Source organism: Periophthalmus magnuspinnatus, chromosome 9, assembly GCF_009829125.3.
Source record: "Periophthalmus magnuspinnatus isolate fPerMag1 chromosome 9, fPerMag1.2.pri, whole genome shotgun sequence".
Taxonomy (NCBI): Eukaryota; Metazoa; Chordata; class Actinopteri; order Gobiiformes; family Gobiidae; genus Periophthalmus; species Periophthalmus magnuspinnatus.
In genome coordinates, this window is record NC_047134.1 from 8355877 (window position 1) to 8375391 (window position 19515).

Here is a 19515-nt window from a genome sequence, read left to right on the forward strand (position 1 = left end):
ATCTTTTGATACTGAAATCATATAAGTTTTGAATATTATTATGTAATCACCATTTTTATACTGAATTTATATATTCTTTGAATGTTGTATCTTTTTGGAGGTTGTCTAACAAGCACCATACTAAAAGTTGAATACCATCTACTAACACTGAAATTAGGTTAAAGGTAAAACGTGAATTATGCAGAAACTCCTTGCAGAAACTCCTTTAACCGAGTTAAGGCAACATTGTACGAGGTGAATCATGTCGCCTGACAGCCACTATGTTTATACTAGAGTGGAGCATCTTGTGATAATACTGAAACTATGCTAAAAGCAATATTGTGTGATATGAATTGGGGAAGGCTGTTGGGGTCTGTAGACGCTCCTTTACAGGGTGGTCGGATGAGACTCAAGGCCGGAAAAATAGACTGGTGCAGCCCGGAGAGATGAGCGAGGCCGAAGGGAGGAACCTGGGCGACAACCTACTCAACATAATATTTGCATATTCATGTTTCATGTTATATTTTTATGTTACGGGGCCAGGGAAAAGCAGACAGACCGCCTGCTGCACACACGAGGGATAGATCATATGACCCCGGGTCCTGTATTAGATTGTAACTGTCAGGGGAATAAACTTTTAAGATTTGAACTGATCGAATCCAGTCGTCATTTTGATAGAACACGCCCAACAATTGGTGACCCCGACGTGATCAAAACTGACGCCGTAAACAACTGCGCGAGGGGGAGTAGGACTCCGCGCGCCTCCGCTCGGACAGGACTTCTCTCCAAGTGCGGCCGCCAACTCTGAAAGGTGAGCAGAAAGCCTGTTGTGATAAGGAACCGAATTTCTGCTATTGGACATATCAAAATTAAGGAGAGAGGTGCTGCCCAGTGGAGGTGAACATGTATTAAAGGCGCTATTATCGTATAAGAGCGGTCCAGACAAGGTGAGCATATATATATATATTTTTCTCTTTTAAAAGTGTTAATATCATAACAAGAGCAGACCCGGGGTCATATGATGTGGTGAACTTGTGTGATGTGGTGTTGTGTTGTGTTGTGTTGAAGGTTTTTATCTGATAGAGGACATGTTGAGATTTAGATCTTATGTGTTGCTCAACTTGATGAACTTGGTGTGTTTTAGATTGTTATGCAATTGAGAGTTTTGCCCTGCCTGGTGTAAAATATGAGACCTAAGTATTTCTGTGCAGCGACCTGAAAGTGTTTGTGTGCTTATGTGCTAATATTGTATATGTTTAAATTAGATACAGTACTGAGCTGAACTCTATAGGTAGGCGGCCACCTCGTGTGGTACGCTGAAAGGAAGGCCACCCGGCGCGGTGAGCTGGATTTTAAAGGTAGGCTACCCGGCGTGGTGAGCTGAATAGATTAGATAGGCGACCCGGCGTGGTGCGCTGAAATTAGATAGGCTACCCGGCGTGGTGAGCTGAATAGATTAGATAGGCGACCCGGCGTGGTGCGCTGAAATTAGATAGGCTACCCGGCGTGGTGAGCAAAATAGATTAGGTAGGCGACCCGGCGTGGTGCGCTGAAATTAGATAGGCTACCCGGCGTGGTGAGCAAAATAGATTAGGTAGGCGACCCGGCGTGGTGCGCTGAAATTAGATAGGCTACCCGGCGTGGTGAGCAAAATAGATTAGGTAGGCGACCCGGCGTGGTGCGCTGAAATTAGATAGGCTACCCGGCGTGGTGAGCAAAATAGATTAGGTAGGCGACCCGGCGTGGTGCGCTGAAATTAGATAGGCTACCCGGCGTGGTGAGCAAAATAGATTAGGTAGGCGACCCGGCGTGGTGCGCTGAAATTAGATAGGCTACCCGGCGTGGTGAGCAAAATAGATTAGGTAGGCGACCCGGCGTGGTGCGCTGAAATTAGATAGGCTACCCGGCGTGGTGAGCTGAATAGATTAGGTAGGCGACCCGGCGTGGTGCGCTGAACGTGTGTGTGTGTGTGTGTTTATGTGATAAGATAAATTGTGCCCGGAGACGTATAGTCTTTTGAGAAACCAGTAAATTGTGCCGCTCCCCGACAAGGTGAGCTGATTGTGTTTAACATTTTTTGGGTGATAAAGTGAGTTATACCAGGCAGGTGCAATAGTCTAAAGTGGAGTTTTCTTATAATTGTGTAGGTTTAGGGTCACCGAGTTGAAATAATACAGTACAACATGGACGGATAGTGTGCATTCTGACTAGACATTTGGACTGTGGGGGCTTGGGGCCCTGGGCCTGGGACCCACTCAGCTGTGCAATATTTGGATAAACTGGCAGGGACAGAACTTCTTCTTTTGGAATCACTGTGGGTGGCTTGGGTCTCTGACTTCTCTTTTTTAGCCTTGGAGTATGGAGTATTGGCTGGAGCAGAAACCACATAGGCTGCATTTGGGGGAGGAGAAAATAAAGGTGAAAACCTGGGGTCTAGAAGTGTCGAGTCTTTAAAACTGAAATCACACATGTCCTGCTGGAACCCCCACCCCGCACAGACGTCTTGGCCTCTGCGTTGGGTGGACAAGGTCAAATCTGGTGGGACCTCTGTGTGGTGAAAGGTTTGGATCCATACATTATGTTTACACTAACATTTCCATTCCCAATAGTCCAAATTACAGGTGTGTAAATCAGACTTAGAGACGGACAGAATTGACAATGTACAAACATAATTGTACCGCTACTATGACAAAAGAAACATGGACTGACAGACTTGTATTAGACATAGTAAAGTGACAGGAAAGTCTTGTAAAGTAATGGGAAAGTTCTTAAACTGAGCAAGACAGTGTTTAAAGAGTGGGAGAGTTTTTAAAGGGTGCAAACGAGTTGCAGATTGGAGACATCCTAGGACAAGATATTATTATACTAAAATATTGTTGTACTATTAGATTATATCATAATATAATTCAGTCTAAAATATGAGGGATTTGTGTAATAACTGTCAGTGCTGCTTGTGACTACATTAAAGCTGCAGTTCAGAAAATCTGTAACTATCTCTATCGAGCTAAAGTACGAAATGTGGACACAGAACACATAAACAGGCATAGTTATAAAATACAATCTGAACCCATGTTCAAAAATGTCAAACAAAATTGTACCGATGATAGATGATGAATAAATACACTTTATCCCATATTGGTGCCTCTGTGAGTGGTTTAAAATGAAAGCAATTTACCAAATAATGATCCCAGGAATATGATTAAACTTGAGTTTAACCACACCTACATGATACAAGACCAGTGGTTAAAGTGCCACAGTTGATGATGTTTGTACAATGCAAAGAAAGAGCAGAATGTTTTAAACTCATCTGACAGTGAAAATTTATTTTAGCATTCAAATAAACGTTAGAAGAATTTTTGTTTAATTAGATCATGCTGAAATTTAAGTAAATAATTCAAACGTCTTTGTCTTTATAATTATTGAAAATTCCTCACTTTAACTTTAGGATATTGTAATATAGATACAGATTTCTTATGCAAACTGTTTACACATTTTTTCAGGGGAAAATGAACAACTTGTCTATGCAAGATAAACAGATTTTAGTTTTGACTGAAGTGGATTTGAGGTGGGTCTTTGGCCTGTTGTGTCTGGGTGGGCGTGGTCTGAGTGCAGTGGCTCTCTGGGTGCACCGCTCCAGCTCTGAACTGAAAGGTCACATGACCTGGACTGGCTCTACTCTGCTGTTGTCTAAAGACTGTCTGAACATGGCTGCTGCGTCACTGAGAAACATGAACTGAACTAAAACCAAAGAAAGTCCTGATGGCTCTGAAACTCATCTGTGGACTGGGCTCCTCCACTACTGGTCACATGACAAATGAATGAACTGAATCAAAAGCTTCAAGTGCTCTGCTGCTCCTCTAAAGGCACCATAGAACTGTCTCTGCTGCTGCATTTGGGCTGTGTTTACCTGGGCACTCATGACTGGAGCCTGTTCTCGGATCCACACAGTCAAAGATTTTGTTTTTTAACTTAATTTCAAAATTTAGAAGTGTATTCATTTATTTGAAATAGTTTTCCTCCATTCCTGAAAATAATCATATATCAATATAACATTATTTAGGCTGTTTCTTTTCATTGTACATCAGCGCTGTCAAACTGGGGCTGCTACATAATGCATATGCAACGCATTTGAAATGGCATTTAGAATGGCCACAATTAACAAAATTAGAAACCAAAGTTTTTAGACAGTAGAATTTCCAATGCGGAGAGAAATATGTAGCTTTATTATGTGTGAAATCTGAGACCGCTGGGGTCTGAAAGGCTTTAAATAGTCTGGTGTAAATGTTTAGTTCATATACTATGATACTTTATATTAGATCAAAATGTTAATGCTCCTGAATGTGTTTGAACTTTGTATTTTAAACTGAATTATATTATCAGAACATAAAACAGTGGCTTTTTAATGCTCGTAAAACAATTGAGCTAACAACAACAACTAAATAGGGTAGTCACAATAAAGCCATTTCAATACATCTGACATATGAAAAACAAAATGTTCAGCAGTATGAATGTGTCTAAATTTAAAGATAATTAAACACTAGGAAAAATCTGAAAGAAATAAGTCCCATTTAAATCTTAATCAAAACCTGGTTTTAAATAATGTTAAGTATTTACAAATAGAATAAATTATTGCTGTGAATGAATGTTTGAATTATATGAATGTTGATCAAATAAAATAAAGTTGTTAAAAAGGGGGAGGTTGCAGGTTATATAACTTAAGGCTAAACTGGACGAGGAGGTTGCAGTTGATATAATATACAGCTAAACTGGACAACATTAACAAAGGACAATTATGGTTTAGGCAGTAATTATGGCATCTGATACACACTGATGCCTCTCAATAGATACTGAAGGATCTACCACCAGCACTGTACAAAAAACTGAACATTCAATAGAACTGATAGACACTGGCAGGTTATTGACTCGAGCTCAGTATTTGGACTGGCACAGATATGACAAATATGTACCAAATATGTAACCAACAGGACAAATAAGTGTCACAATAGACCACCTGACAACTGACGGACTGTTACATATGGCTATATTTTATAGAGGGGGGCCTCATCACTTGAGCAAATGGGAAAATAAAACATGAACTTTACCAGAATGACATGGTTGGATGCTTTGCCATTAGCGCTGATGGCAACGTGATCCACAGCCAGCATTCTTGATTTCTCTTTACATGAGATCTTAATTAGGAAAAGGATGGACACTCCTCTCCAACCTGAAACAAGTGTCCTTAAAAATCTTCAAATTCATAAGGTCTTGATTACAAAGCACTGACTAACTTAAGTCTATAGTTCTCTCCCAATAGGTCCAGAGTCTCTGAGAACCCCCTGGTGACTGGTAAGGGTAAACTAACCTAAACTGAATAAAAACAGCTTAGAATGTATCTGACCTGAAGCCTATTCTGTGAACCGCGAGGATTCTCTTCTGTGATCAAGGGCATGATTAATCATTATATTCCTACTCATGGCTTTCCAGCTCTGATTAGGTCTGATAATGGTACACATTTCCACAGCCATGCTCTTCAAAAGGTTGAAAAAAATGCTTGGTCTGTGTCATAAATTTGGTTCTGTGTATCATCCTGAAAGTCAAGGACGGGCTGAACACTTTAACAGACAAATTGGCTAAGATCTGTTCTACTTCAGGGCTTAATTGGCTCCACGCCCTACCCCTGGCTCTTCTGGCAGTGAGATAGTCTATTAACAAAGTTACTGGTTTCTCTCCTTATGACTTGCTCACTGGACGTTTGATGCCAGGGCCAGGGGTTACATTGGTACCACAGGAAGAGGAGCCCCTTCCAAATCTCCAGTACATGCCATACTGGAATCAATTGCGGCATCTGTTATCTAGTTTTTTCTTCTCAGGTGTCGGAAGAACGGCTGGAGGTGTCCACCAAGGAGGCTGCTCTGCCTCCACCCTCTGAGGTCTATCTGAAAGTTCTGTCTCATAAGTGGTCTGAATCATGCTGGACTGGCCCATACAGAGTGACTGCTCACACCGACAGGGCTGTCCGGTTGGAAGGCAAAGGCCATAAGTGATTTCATCTAACACAGACCAGACCGGTGGACCCTTGAATCTTTGGTGTTTGTTTGTTTGTTCTCTTTTTACATATTTCCATAGGTGTATTGTGTTTGCTTCGGTGACATTCGATGGTTTTAAACTCCAGGTGTGGTGTTAGGCTTTGGTCTCTCCTTCCTGTACATGGTTTGGTAATACGTCCTGGCGGAAGGTTAAGTACACTCACACACACGCACAGCTATTTTAGATTGCATGGAGCTCCCCCTGAGCAAAAGGGGGAAATGGGGAATTGTAGTGATATTGATTGTGGGTGTGCTGGTTGCCTTCGCCATCCTTCTCTGGGAAGCAAATCAAAAACATGTACAAACCAATGTGGAAAAGATTCTCCTAAAACTTGACCCACGGTCAATCTCAGAATGTGATAAGTATGTCAAAATGACCATACAGGACACCAAGGGGCCATCCAGTACATTCCAATTTGATTTATCTTCCGTTGTTTATTGCAAGATTCCAAATGCCCTGTTAAAAAAGGGGTTGTCCCCCCAGTGTTAACTATACAAAGTGACCAACTTTACAGATTGTATTGTGTGCTCATTGGCCAGACCGACTCTGAAGACCCACCCTGCGCCAATTCACCTAGACGATCATCATGGGAATGATTGTATGTTGAACCTATTTGACAGTAATAACACTAAAGAGAATGAAATATGTATTGACTTGTCCAAATTATACCCTCTCCAGAAAAAGCCTGTGCAGCCCCCGATGTTCACTCCAGTATGAGCTAATCATATCTGTTTCAATTCTACTAAAGGCGATCATGAATCTTTGCAGTGGGGAGAGCTTCCAGAAGACTGGTGTGAACACGTGGTGCAGCTGCCAAATCCAGTGCCCTACACTAGGATACGGGGAGATCTATATTGGCTGTGCGGAGACATGCAATTGAGGTACAAGTTGAAGGCAAAATTTACGGGCATTGGTGCTATGGTGAGGCTAATTATGCCCATCACCCTCTGGGGACACCTTAATAAGACTCTACCCCACCCTCAGAGGGTTAAGCGTTCAGTAATGCCAGAACTTCTGGACCACAACAACCCCACTTATTGATGCTATTGGCATTCCTAGAGGGGTCCTGGATGAATATAACTTAGCGGACCGAATAGCGTCCGGCTTTGAAAATATACCTCTAATTGCTGCAATTTTCCCAATCACCCCAAACAAAAATGTGGACCCCATCAATTATATTTACTATAATTTGCTTAGGCTTAGTTTAGTAACTTAACGAGGGACGCAGTAGAAGGTTTGGCCGATCAGCTCCACCCAACATCATTGGTAGCCTTTCAAAACAGAATGGCCATGCTCCTCGCAGAGAAAGGCGGGGTTTGTCATATTTTTAATGATCAATGTTGTACCTTTATTCTTAATAACACAGCTCCTGATGGGTCAGTGTCTAAGGCTCTAGAAGGACTGCGCATGTTGTCTAGGGACATGCACAACGCGGCTGGAGTAGACAACCCGATGAATACGTGGCTAAATAATGTATTAGGTAAATGGAAAGGTCTGGTTGTCTCATTGGTTACTTCATTGGTCGCCGTGCTTGCTATATTTGCACTGGTGGGATGCTGTTGTGTGCCTTGCATTCGTGCCCTGTGTCTTAAGGTCATTAACACTGCAGTTTGTCCGGACCAGAGGGGACAGTATCCTTTGTTGAGTATGGAGGATGACGGAGGGGACCAGCTGCCACGTGATGTTACCTTGCTCTGGGATGTGACCTCTTAGAAGAGGTCAAAAGGGGGAAATGAAGGGTATGACAAGTAATAAAGCTTTTAAGTTGCATTACAAATACATATATCAAAAATATGGAATGCATATTGATTGAATAAAGTTTCTTAGGGCCATCACATATACATATATATCTTTTGATACTGAAATCATATAAGTTTTGAATATTATTATGTAATCACCATTTTTATACTGAATTTATATATTCTTTGAATGTTGTATCTTTTTGGAGGTTGTCTAACAAGCACCATACTAAAAGTTGAATACCATCTACTAACACTGAAATTAGGTTAAAGGTAAAACGTGAATTATGGGAGACAGTTGGTCCCTTGCAGAAACTCCTTTAACCGAGTTAAGGCAACATTGTACGAGGTGAATCATGTCGCCTGACAGCCACTATGTTTATACTAGAGTGGAGCATCTTGTGATAATACTGAAACTATGCTAAAAGCAATATTGTGTGATATGAATTGGGGAAGGCTGTTGGGGTCTGTAGACGCTCCTTTACAGGGTGGTCGGATGAGACTCAAGGCCGGAAAAATAGACTGGTGCAGCCCGGAGAGATGAGCGAGGCCGAAGGGAGGAACCTGGGCGACAACCTACTCAACATAATATTTGCATATTCATGTTTCATGTTATATTTTTATGTTACGGGGCCAGGGAAAAGCAGACAGACCGCCTGCTGCACACACGAGGGATAGATCATATGACCCCGGGTCCTGTATTAGATTGTAACTGTCAGGGGAATAAACTTTTAAGATTTGAACTGATCGAATCCAGTCGTCATTTTGATAGAACACGCCCAACAATTGTTACACAGAATCCACATGGTATCCATAAGGAAGTTTTGAATAGGGCCAAGGAGAGAATGCTAGATTACTCTAACACTCTTCGGGCTTGTTTTTGATGAGGGAACAAGGTTATAACTTAGTAGAAAGCTCAAAAAAGTTTATTTTTGCATAATCTTTATGGATAGTCCATTAGCAGGCAAAGGCAGCAGCTCATTCTTTAGTGCTGTGAGCGCTGATTGGAGCAGTTCTGTCTGAGCCGCGGGATTATGAGGACAGAAGTTAAAAAGTGGTCAATAGAGATGCATGTATAAGAATGGTGTAATCCAGACATGGGCAAACTACAGCCCGGGGGCCACAAATGGCCATTTGGGCTTATTAATATGGCCTGCCAAACGTGAACAAATTATATTAAATAGGTAAGGGTAAACCTTATTCAAAGTTTTTACGCTGTGTTTATTTAACTAAAATTGAATAAATTGATTATTAATTTAATGTATGCATTTGGAAAACAATTTATACAATGAGCCTTGCATATTCATGCTTTGCTACATGTTACAGGTCAAATCTCTAATGTGATATATACATATATAAAGCCTGGCATGGCCCCTCTATCAAATTTTAGAACCCACTGTGGCCCAAGTGTCAAAACGTTTGCCCACCCCTGGTGTAATCAGTGACAATGCAGAGGAGTGGGATGATCCTGCTGGTGTATAGGATTTTCATGCTGAAAGCTGGTTTGGGGTCTTGGATCTTAGTGGCAGTGACATGGATTGAAAGAACATATCAAGCCCGAATTTTACATTTTTGAAACAAAAAATATGAAACTATTTTCAGTACAGTGAACTAGGGATGTCCAAATGTATCAAATTTACAATGAAGTAAGTAAGGTAGAAGAGGTTTCAAAGGACAATATTTTCCCAGAAGTCACCTTCTAAGGAGTTGGTATTTATACTGGCCTTAGAGAAGTAGAGCTGATGCTGATTTTCAACTCAGAAACTCATATGGAAGTGTTATACTCCGAACTGCGGTTTACGTCATTGTGGCAGGATTGGAGGACAGCATGGTAACAAACTGAGAAGGATTTTGTTTTATCTTATTCATGAAGGCTCTGATTTACAGAAGTCGGATGATTACGTAGCTATCTCCAAATTTCCGAGATCACATGAATGTAGCATAACTTAGTTGTATCATAGGCATAGGGGACGAGTTATATTGTGAAACATGTCCTGGACTTGTTTAATTATTGGACTAGTTCCAGGTCATTCTGCTCTATTGCCCTCTCTCCCTCACAGAAAGGCAGATGTTAAATGCCTGATTACTGTTTAACTGACTTTGTGGTTTTAATCAAAGTTGGCGGTGGCTTGTTCAAAGAAGGTTTTTGCATTTAAATCGGAATAAACACTTAAACTCCACCCAAAACTACATTTCAAATAGAGCTGCTAAATTTTGGACTGATAGGTAGGGCCAATTTTGATTACTATTTATTTACCATAATTATATAAATTTACAACAGCATGCATTTACAACAAATTCACACACAGCACTTTTTTTTACCACAAACCTATGAGAGAGCAGTTTAGTCACATTTTGTGCAGTTATCTCTTCACACTAAAGTGTTTAAACACAACATTATGTCTATTCTTGAGACAGCAGGTCAAACTAAATATCGGCTTGAGATTGAGATTGCCTGATATATTGGCCAATCCATATATTGGTCAATCTATAGTTTAATAGCAAAAAAATTTGAGTGATTTAGTTCTCTTTTCAAGTTCCCTTTTAAATACAGGAATTCATGTCATAATATGAGGAGCAAAAACATGGTGTTAAACAGCTTAACGGACTTAACAGCTACAATGATACATGTTTGTAGAGGTTGAACGAATAGGGTTCAAAGATAACCTTATAGTACAGCTGTAGGAGAGTGCCTAGCAGCTGATTAACTATAGGCAATTTAGGCTGGCTCCGTCACACAATCAGTGGATCCATCCTTCAGCACCAGAGCTAATACAGTCCTGCAGACTGAAGAGTTCACCTAAATGGTCACATTTTTGGTAAATAGTAACATTTTTCTATAGCGCTTTTCCACTTTTGAAGGCACTCAAAGCGCTTAACAACAAGGAACCATTCACCCATTCACACACACATTCATACACCAGTGTACGCAGACATTGAGGGCGAGGTGGGTTAAGCGTCTTGCCCAGGGACACAACAGCAGCATTCATCTGTGTGAGCTAGAATCGCACCGCCAACCTGTGGGTCAGTGGATCTGACCACTCAACCGATGATGTTTTTGTTTGTTTTTTGTTTGTTTTTTTACCTAATATAGAAACATTTCACATTTCAGCCTGTGTCAAGCCAATTGGCATTTCATAGAAGAATTCATATTAACATCAATGTATCATCATCATCTAATACACTTATATAAGGGCATTTTTAGACAAGACACTTTTCTATGTGTGACTGTTTTATCTATGCTTGGCCAGTCATGACTAAGCACTTTGTTTTAGCTATATTTACCTTAAAGAGGGTATATTTTACTTCTATGGGGTATTAACTGCTTAACATATAACATATTAGTTAGTTAGTCACCATGTTACCTTTTAATTGTTTTGAAAATACTACATTCAGAGTAAACAATGTATTAACATGTTTCACCTTTGTTTTTGATGCCGTGAGTCTCTCCTCCCTTTGCTCCCCATGCTAAGTCGCTCCGCCTCTAGGCAGCTATCACAACACAATCAGCATGCATTCTGCAAATGAGACTACTGTACATTGCATCAGGTGTGTCAAGTTGCTGTGTGGAGTTTTGTATCATGTTTTAAGTATATTTATGGAGAATTGTTGTGTGGGAGCATGGATGACAAGGGCTACTGGGTAGAGCATTGCACAGAATCTTACAGCTAACTGTAAGGAGGGTTCAAATAGGGCCCGGAAGAAATTGGTAAATTACTGAAACATGTATGGATCTGAAGCCTTTTTAGGCATGTTTTTGATGAGGGAACAACATGGTAGCAAAGAAAAAAAGATTTTGCATACTACTTCCTCTTTAATTTTGGTGTAATTCACAGACAGATTAACCAAACAATAAAAGGTATGGTTTGTTGATCAAACAAACATGGCAGTTTATGGGTAAAAAAAAAAAAAACACAACATAAAACATAAATAATATAATAAAATGTAATTTGGGGGAAAATAAATATAGAGTATACTGAATTAAAAGGGCTTCCTGTGAGTAAGAAGGAAGATTGAAAGATTACTCAAACACGCATGAAAGAAGTCTACATTGTGTTTTGGATAAGGAAACAGCCTTATAACCTAGTATCATACTTTAAAGTTTAGTGTGTCCTGGATATGAGAGCCATAGCATGTATACAGACAGGGGTAGTGTATATGGCCCCTAGCATGCATGCAGACAGGGGTACTGTATATGAGTCATAGCATGTGAGAGAGCCATACTGACCAGCACGTAGCCAAAGGGGCTGAGGCGCTCCATGCACACCTCACTCCACTGGTCAGTGAACAGCACGTCCTTCAGACGCTTGTTTATCATAGAGTTCACCTCCTGCAGCCTGTACACACATATGCATTATACTTACTACAGGTTATGCACAGCTTGGGAGTTGATTTGCATTAATAAATAAACAAACAGTATTAATATTATTTGTGAAAAATGATTTTGGTTCCCGGTGTCTCGGTGTGGTCCAGATCTTACCCGATGATGTACATGTCTGTGTTTCCGTCCCCCACGTTCAGCCCCAACAAGGAAGTGATGTCATCAGGGGGCTGGGCGGAGCCAACATTCCACGTGATGACATGGATCCTGTAAAGGAAAAACACATCACATTCATACATAATTGTACAACATTTCAGAACATCCTCAGTAGGTTTTACATTTTTAATATGCATAAAAAAGTTTTCCCCACTTTCCTACGCACATCTAAAGTTGTTAGATTTATTCACCACAATTAGTTTATAAGCATGTTGAACAACTTTCAGACGCTAGTTTGGGTGTCATGCTACTGCTAACAACAAATAGCATGCAAACAGTGCACCAGCGCTACATCAGAGCATTTTACTTTATTACATGAAAAAACTTGTCCAGTGCCTTTAACAGAGCTGGACACCCACTTCTGATTCCTCTGTCCCTTATACTTTTATAGAAATGCATATATCAATTAATACACGTACACAATGCAGGCTATATCAACCTGTATCAAAATATATAAATAAGCAAACATTTCCAAACAAGGGCTGGTGAATACTACTTTGTGCAACATTTAGGCTGTTTCACCTGACCACCATTAGAAAGGTGATATGGCACCTCGGCGTCATGTGCCGTGGCCTACTTTCTTCAGGTGAACTAGTTCTAAGGCTGAAATACAGTACATGTCATCTAATATGAGGCGGTGCATATGACCAACATTCTACAAGCCTATAACACATTCCTCCCTAACATCAACATTGTTAGCTAGCAGCTAATGTTTTAGCCCTATTTGATCTTGGGGGCGCCATTTATGTCCATGCAAGTTTAATGCCATACTGTGAAACATTCCAGTGAAAGCAAAGCAATTGCTGCAAAACCAACTTTTGTTTAACCATGTTATAGTTATTCCCCTTCTCATTTAACCTCTCAAAGTTGTATTTGGGGTAAATTGTGTTTGTTTGAGCAATCTTTAATCACTTATTTTCAAGACGTCATATTGCCGATCAACTCATTTTCATCGCCACTGCTCTGTACTTACTCCCTTCTTCAGTTTTATTTTCTTAATTGGTGATACACTGTTGTAACGGGTGTGTGGAGCGGACCAAAGGATGCAGACTCGGGGAATATTTACAGTGTTTATTGTAAGAATAGGACAAGTACGAACAGCAGGTGATCCGGAGGTGAGCAGGTGAGCAGGTGAGCAGGAACACAGAAAACACAGGAACCGGGGACATGAAGGGACCACAGGACGACAGGCAGACCAGACGGGCGTAGGGCAGAGCGGGCAGGAGACATCCAGGACCGGAGCACGACAAGAACACAAGGACGACAGGAACACAGGCAGGAAAGAAGTGACACAACAATGATCTCGCGCTGAGTCTCTTCTCCGAGCTCCTTTTATCCACAGCAGGTGTGTTGATTGCGCTGATGGGCTGCAGGTGCGCGCAGGAGGAGCCAGGAGCCCAGCCCAGATCTGGCAGGTGAGGGAGGGAAAGAGCAGGACAGGAGTAAAACCAGGAGCGGACAGTGCGGATCATGACAGTAAGAATGATCTTGCCAACCATGGACCAAGCGGACTCGGGGTTCATTGGACAAGACTACCAGCCCACCCTGCTTACCTGTTTGTCTCCGGTTCACGGGCCTGTTTCCCATTGGCCGTCCTGTACCAACCGGTCCACTCCCAACCTGTCCTCTCCTCGCCTGGACCATTGTGGCTCCGCTGGACACCGTTTCCCGTCCAGGGACCTCCTTGTGTCTTTTGAACCTTGCCTGGACCGTGGTAGCTCCGCTGGACACCGTTTCCCATCCAGGGACCTCCTCGGGTCATCTGCCCCTCGTCAGGACAGTCGCAGCTCCGCTGGACATCATTCTCCGTCCAGGGACCTCTTCGTGTCCTCTGCCCCCTCAGTGGGACCCTCGCAGCTCCGCTGGACTCAGCTTTCCGTCCAGGGACCTCGTTGTGTCGTCCGCCCGTTTCCCGGACTGTTGTTGCCCCACTGGACAGTCTGCCGGCCCGCACCGGTGACATTTTTGCCCTCCGTCCGGCTCCCCTCCGCCCACCCGTATCAATTTTTGGGCCACCAGGAGGTGGCCCTTGGGGGGGGGGGGGGGGGGGGGGGGGGTACTGTCATGATCCGCACTGTCCGCTCCTGGTTTTACTCCTGTCCTGCTCTTTCCCTCGCTCACCTGCCAGATCTGGGCTGGGCTCCTGGCTCCTCCTGCGCGCACCTGCAGCCCATCAGTGCAATCAACACACCTGCTGTGCATAAAAGGAGCTGGGAGAAGAGACTCAGCACGAGATCATCGTCGTGTCACTGCATTCCTATCGTCCTTGCATTCCTGTCTGTTCCTGCATTCCGTGTTCCCGTGTTCCTGTTGTGTTCCGGCCCTGGATGTCTCCTGCCTGCTCTGCCCTATGCCCGTGTGGTCTGCCTGTCGTCGTGTGGTCCCTTCATGTCCCCGGTCCCTGTGTTTCCTGTGTTCCTGCTCATCCTGTAAATATTCCCCGAGTCTGCATCCTTTGGTCCGCTACACCCACCCGTTACGACATACACATACTACTTGCTAGCGTGATCCAGAGTGACCCGGATAAAGTGCCCACTGCCACACAGCTCTTTTAATATGCTGACGTTTGCAGCGATGTCAGCATTGGGTAAAGCAGTTTTCTAATGTGGAAGTCATTCCAAATTGTTTCTTTTATTAAGTAATTTTAGATAAATATTGAGGTTTAAAATGTGCAAATTATAATATAATGATCCATGGGTGTCACAGATTATAAATATAGAAGCACATCAGGTCTTCTTTTAAAATGGTGAATGTGTATTGTGTACTTTAAAAACATAGAGGAGTGCTTCCTGGTTTCATTTGTTTTTGTTTCATTTAATTAGAAACTACTCAATGTGTCTTATGAAGAAACAATAGTAGCCAATAGTAAACCCCATAACTACGTGTGGCTGACATATTTGCTAGAGTAAGAACAAGACTAACACCTACCTGAAGTCTTCCACAGTGAGTGCCTGAGTGTCTGCGGTGCCGGCCACAGACAGAGCCCTATGAGGGTTCAGGTGAGGGGGTATGTGCCTGCCCATGGGGGGGTCGGGCACGGAGGCTGCCCGCACTGGTTGGTGGTGGTGCCCAGGACCTTTGGGACCCAGCTTGACTCCTGGGAGTGATGGGTGCTCCTCTATGGGCTTGGTGGGTTCAGGGCAGGGGGATTTGAGGCAGCTCGGGGCAGAACCATCTGGGACACTCAGTTCTGTCGGAGGAGGCTCTTTGGGCTCGGATATGTCCACGGACCCCTCCACCCGGGCGCTCCTCTGAGGTCTTCTGGGTCTGGGGGGGACAGGGTCAGACGCGCCACTCGATCGCCCCCCGTGCTCCTCAATCTGCCTGTTACTGTCCATTTTGGGAGATGTCTGCAGAGAGAGGCAAAAGCAAAAATAGGAGCGTTACCAAGGAACCAGGTGATCTGTCTGTTGCTATGCCATGACTAACACATTTTCAAAGCAAACTTGTTACATTCAGCGGTCCATACAAAAGCTCCATTTTGAAGTAAACCTATTACACATAATGGATTTTTCAGAACTTTTTGTTGTTTCCTGTTCTCATTTACCTTCTCGCGGTTGTATTTGCCGTGATTTGTGCATGTTTGAGCAATTTTTAATCGCTTATTTTCAAGACGCAATATTGCCAATCAATCCTTGTTTTCACCAACACTGGTACACGTCCACTGCTCTGTACTTACTTCTTTCTCCAATTTTATTTTCTTAATCAGAGATATATGTAGGATTCAGCAGTGCCGTGTAGTCACTTTGGTATAAATGAAAAAAAAAAATCTGCTACACGCTAGTGTGATGTTCAACTATCCATCGGGGATGCTGACAACTTGTGATGACGCTTGTGGTGACGTCAGCTCCTATTGGGCACTTGGATGAGCACAACGATTGTCCAGTTGACAGATTTTAACTTTGTCTTTTGCTATAAATGCATGTGAGATTGTGCAAAACAACTATCTCCAGTCTCCTGTTGCGCATATAATTCCTTATAATATAAATAAAATGAACAGTCGACTAATACAAATTTTGATTTACTAAGGCACCGTCAACCAATTAATCCACTAAATGACTAAAGGACTACAGCACTAGAAGACTGACAGAAAGAAGAACCAATCAGAGAAAACAATCAGAGAAACACACAGCTGAGCTGTTCTGGACCGTAAAATGTCTTAGAACAAAAATTCACCTAATCCTGGAACTGATCCCAATCCAAAACCTTTTCCTGAATTTGAGTCCTGATAATGATACCATATCATTATCGGTGGATCCATGGATACTATCCATGGAGTTCCTCAGTTCTAGCCAGAGTACAAGGACTCAGACATCCACTACAGTATTTTGGAAGATGGGCACCAAACTGCCAACACAGCCTCCCCTTCACTGCACCCCAACCTGTTGACCACTGCATCTCCTCCCGCCACTTCACTGCACACCTGCCCACTGACTGCCGCACCCCTCCCCCCCGCTTCATCGCACCCCCTCCCACCACTTCACTGCACCCCCACCCTCTCACTACAGGACCTCCCACTCCCCACCTGCTGCACCCCTTTGTTCCACTTCACTGCACCCTTATCCACTGCACCCTCACCTGCTGACCACTGCAAGCTCAACTACTGACCGCTGCACTTCCATCCCCGCACTGGACATGCTGCTGACCGGCACTCCTGGTCCTGGACATGGCTGGAGAAGCAGAGCTTTTGGACAGGGATAAATGGAGCTCTGTGACAGAGAGGCAGGTGACGGGGCTGCCAGGCTGAGTACAGTCAGGATCTATCAGCTCCAAACACATGCACACACTTGTCCTCCCTTGCACTCACATCCTAGTATTGTGACAAGGAATTATGCTGCAATTTCAAAATTTCAACAAAAGATAACAATAATATTGTATCAATTTCGAATAGCACCCAGGGGAGATCGCTAAAACACTCAAACATGCTTGGATGACATCTAAAACATTTCAGACATGTTTTTGATGAGGGAATGTTATAATGTGGTAGAAAGCTCCAAAAAAAATGTAAAAAGGATTTTTTTATTGTTGTAGAAAAATTGCAATTCTCGATGAAAAGTAATCCATTTGCTCGGTGAGTTTTGAAATACAGAAAAAAGGTTTATTGTTTGTTACAGCAGATACAGACAGGACAGGGCCCAAGCCTGCCCTGGCCACAGACTGGTAGTCTCCCAGCCTCTCCCACAGTCCCCCTCTCAGTCTAAGTCCAAGTCTAACTACTTTATTATACCAGAATGACAATGTTATATACACTGCAAAGCAGAGTGACTTTTGTTTCACACCCATATGATAATGAACTTTTACACTTACACAGGTAGAACAACAACGGGTTTCCTGTGGGATGGAGACAGAGCCTTCACACATGTTAATGTCTGATCTGGGTCTGACAGACACAGATCAAATGCATTTAAAGACACAACATGAATATAATTAAATTTCCACCACATGCATAATACCACCTCTTTTACATAACCTTGTGAATTTAGTTCTGCCCACCTGATCTTGTAGGTTTTTGTATCATTATTAAAATCTGTATTATCATTAACATCATTTGAATGTAATCTGAACAACAGTATTGATTATAAAATTTGTTTTATATTGAAATGTTTTACGTCTACTTCTGGTTGGTAATAGAATCTCAATCAGCAATTCTGTGCTGTATTTTTTTGCACTTGTTCCATTTTTATTGCCTGGCAAGTCCAGACTGGTATCTCTCTGCAATTTTTTTATACCGATGGATATCAGTCTGCTTCCCAGGACCTCACTCTCATGAAACAAACATGACTGTCCAATCAGATTTGTTTATTTTAGATACGCTTGCTATAAGAAGGAACTCACTACCCTCCCTCCAGATCTCCGCAACCCTGATTCACTCCCACACTTCAATTCCACACTCAAGACACATTAGTTTAGACTGGTCTATTCACTCCACGACACCACCAGACCATAGCTGCATAGTCCCTGCGTTTTTACTGTATATATAACTTTGTTCTATATTCATGCTTTTGTATTTGTTTATTGTTGTAGGAAACCTTGAAGCACCTAATAAATAAAATGTATTTAGAACAAAAAGACATTCCACCCACCTCAGAATAACAGAATTTAGCGCTTTAATCATTGAAATATGCCATTTTTTTCAGTCCCCTGAGATATTTTTTCCCGCCCTTTTTTAAACGTGAAAGATAGTGGGGGCAGTTCACAGTGTATCCAGTCGCATTCAAATGCCTTCTATCAGCATGCTCCTTCAGTCTGCTCTCAGTCTGAAAACCACCGTTGCACAAATTCGGGAAATGATAAGAGCATTTTTTTTCTGCTTTGGCACACAGCAAAAAAGACACCTAAATTTTTTTCCAGGAGTGCACCTGCAAATGTGAACGTGTCGCCACAGCTGAAAACATGTGCTTTTGTTACCCCAGCGGTAAGTACCAGGGATGTGACATGACACAATTTCCACAAGACGAGACGATTTGCGAGACTGAGTCTACAAGAACATACACATACATAGTTCCTAATATTTACATTTACAAATAGCCAGTTTCCAGTTTTGCCGGAATTTTGTCAGAATATTTTTTTAATTTAATATTTTGTTGCCATTCTAGTACCGCTTTTTGGAACTATAAGAGATGTAAGTCACCAACACTTAACCCCCTTTTAACCCCCTTTTTGTCCAGTCTAAATATAAACATGGTGTAAGCGGAAACAAATCTCACAAGATCATTTTTCTTTTCAATCTTGTGGCAATTTTGTCTCTCGAGATCTTGTGACACAAGATCTTGTCCGACAAAAACGCTGCTGCTTAAAGAGCAAGAGCAAATCTAACTTTCTATGTATGTACCTCTGAGTGGGCTTGCATCTCCACAAATCTGACTTTTATTTGGACTGCAGGAGGGCCTCCTCCTGCTTGTTTCCATGGAAATGTTGTTCCTTTGGCTGTAATATCTATATATAAAGATGTCTTATCTCGCTCCATGCAGATACAGTGTTCCAAAGCATGGTTTCATCCTCTTGTTTCCATGGAATCATGCAGGTTACATGCCATCTCCAGAAATTTACATACTATATACTTTAAGAATATATAACCAAGATACACAAACACAATAGCAATAAGTTAGCAGCATTGAAGCAGCAACTGTCCTATAGAAAACACCAATGTCTATACAAACTGACTTATCTTAG

The 19515-nt window shown here is 42.3% G+C and overlaps 1 protein-coding gene across 1 annotated transcript in view; it reads right to left on the minus strand.

Annotated features, from left to right (window-relative positions):
* inpp5jb (inositol polyphosphate-5-phosphatase Jb) overlaps positions 1-19515 on the minus strand; it is a 68738-nt gene that overhangs the window by 22396 nt on the left and 26827 nt on the right. Inside the window, 3 exon segments of the mRNA XM_055224062.1 lie at positions 12034-12142; positions 12286-12393; positions 15271-15692. Of these exon segments, the coding sequence (XP_055080037.1) occupies positions 12034-12142; positions 12286-12393; positions 15271-15680 (627 nt within the window). The 5' untranslated portion in view covers positions 15681-15692.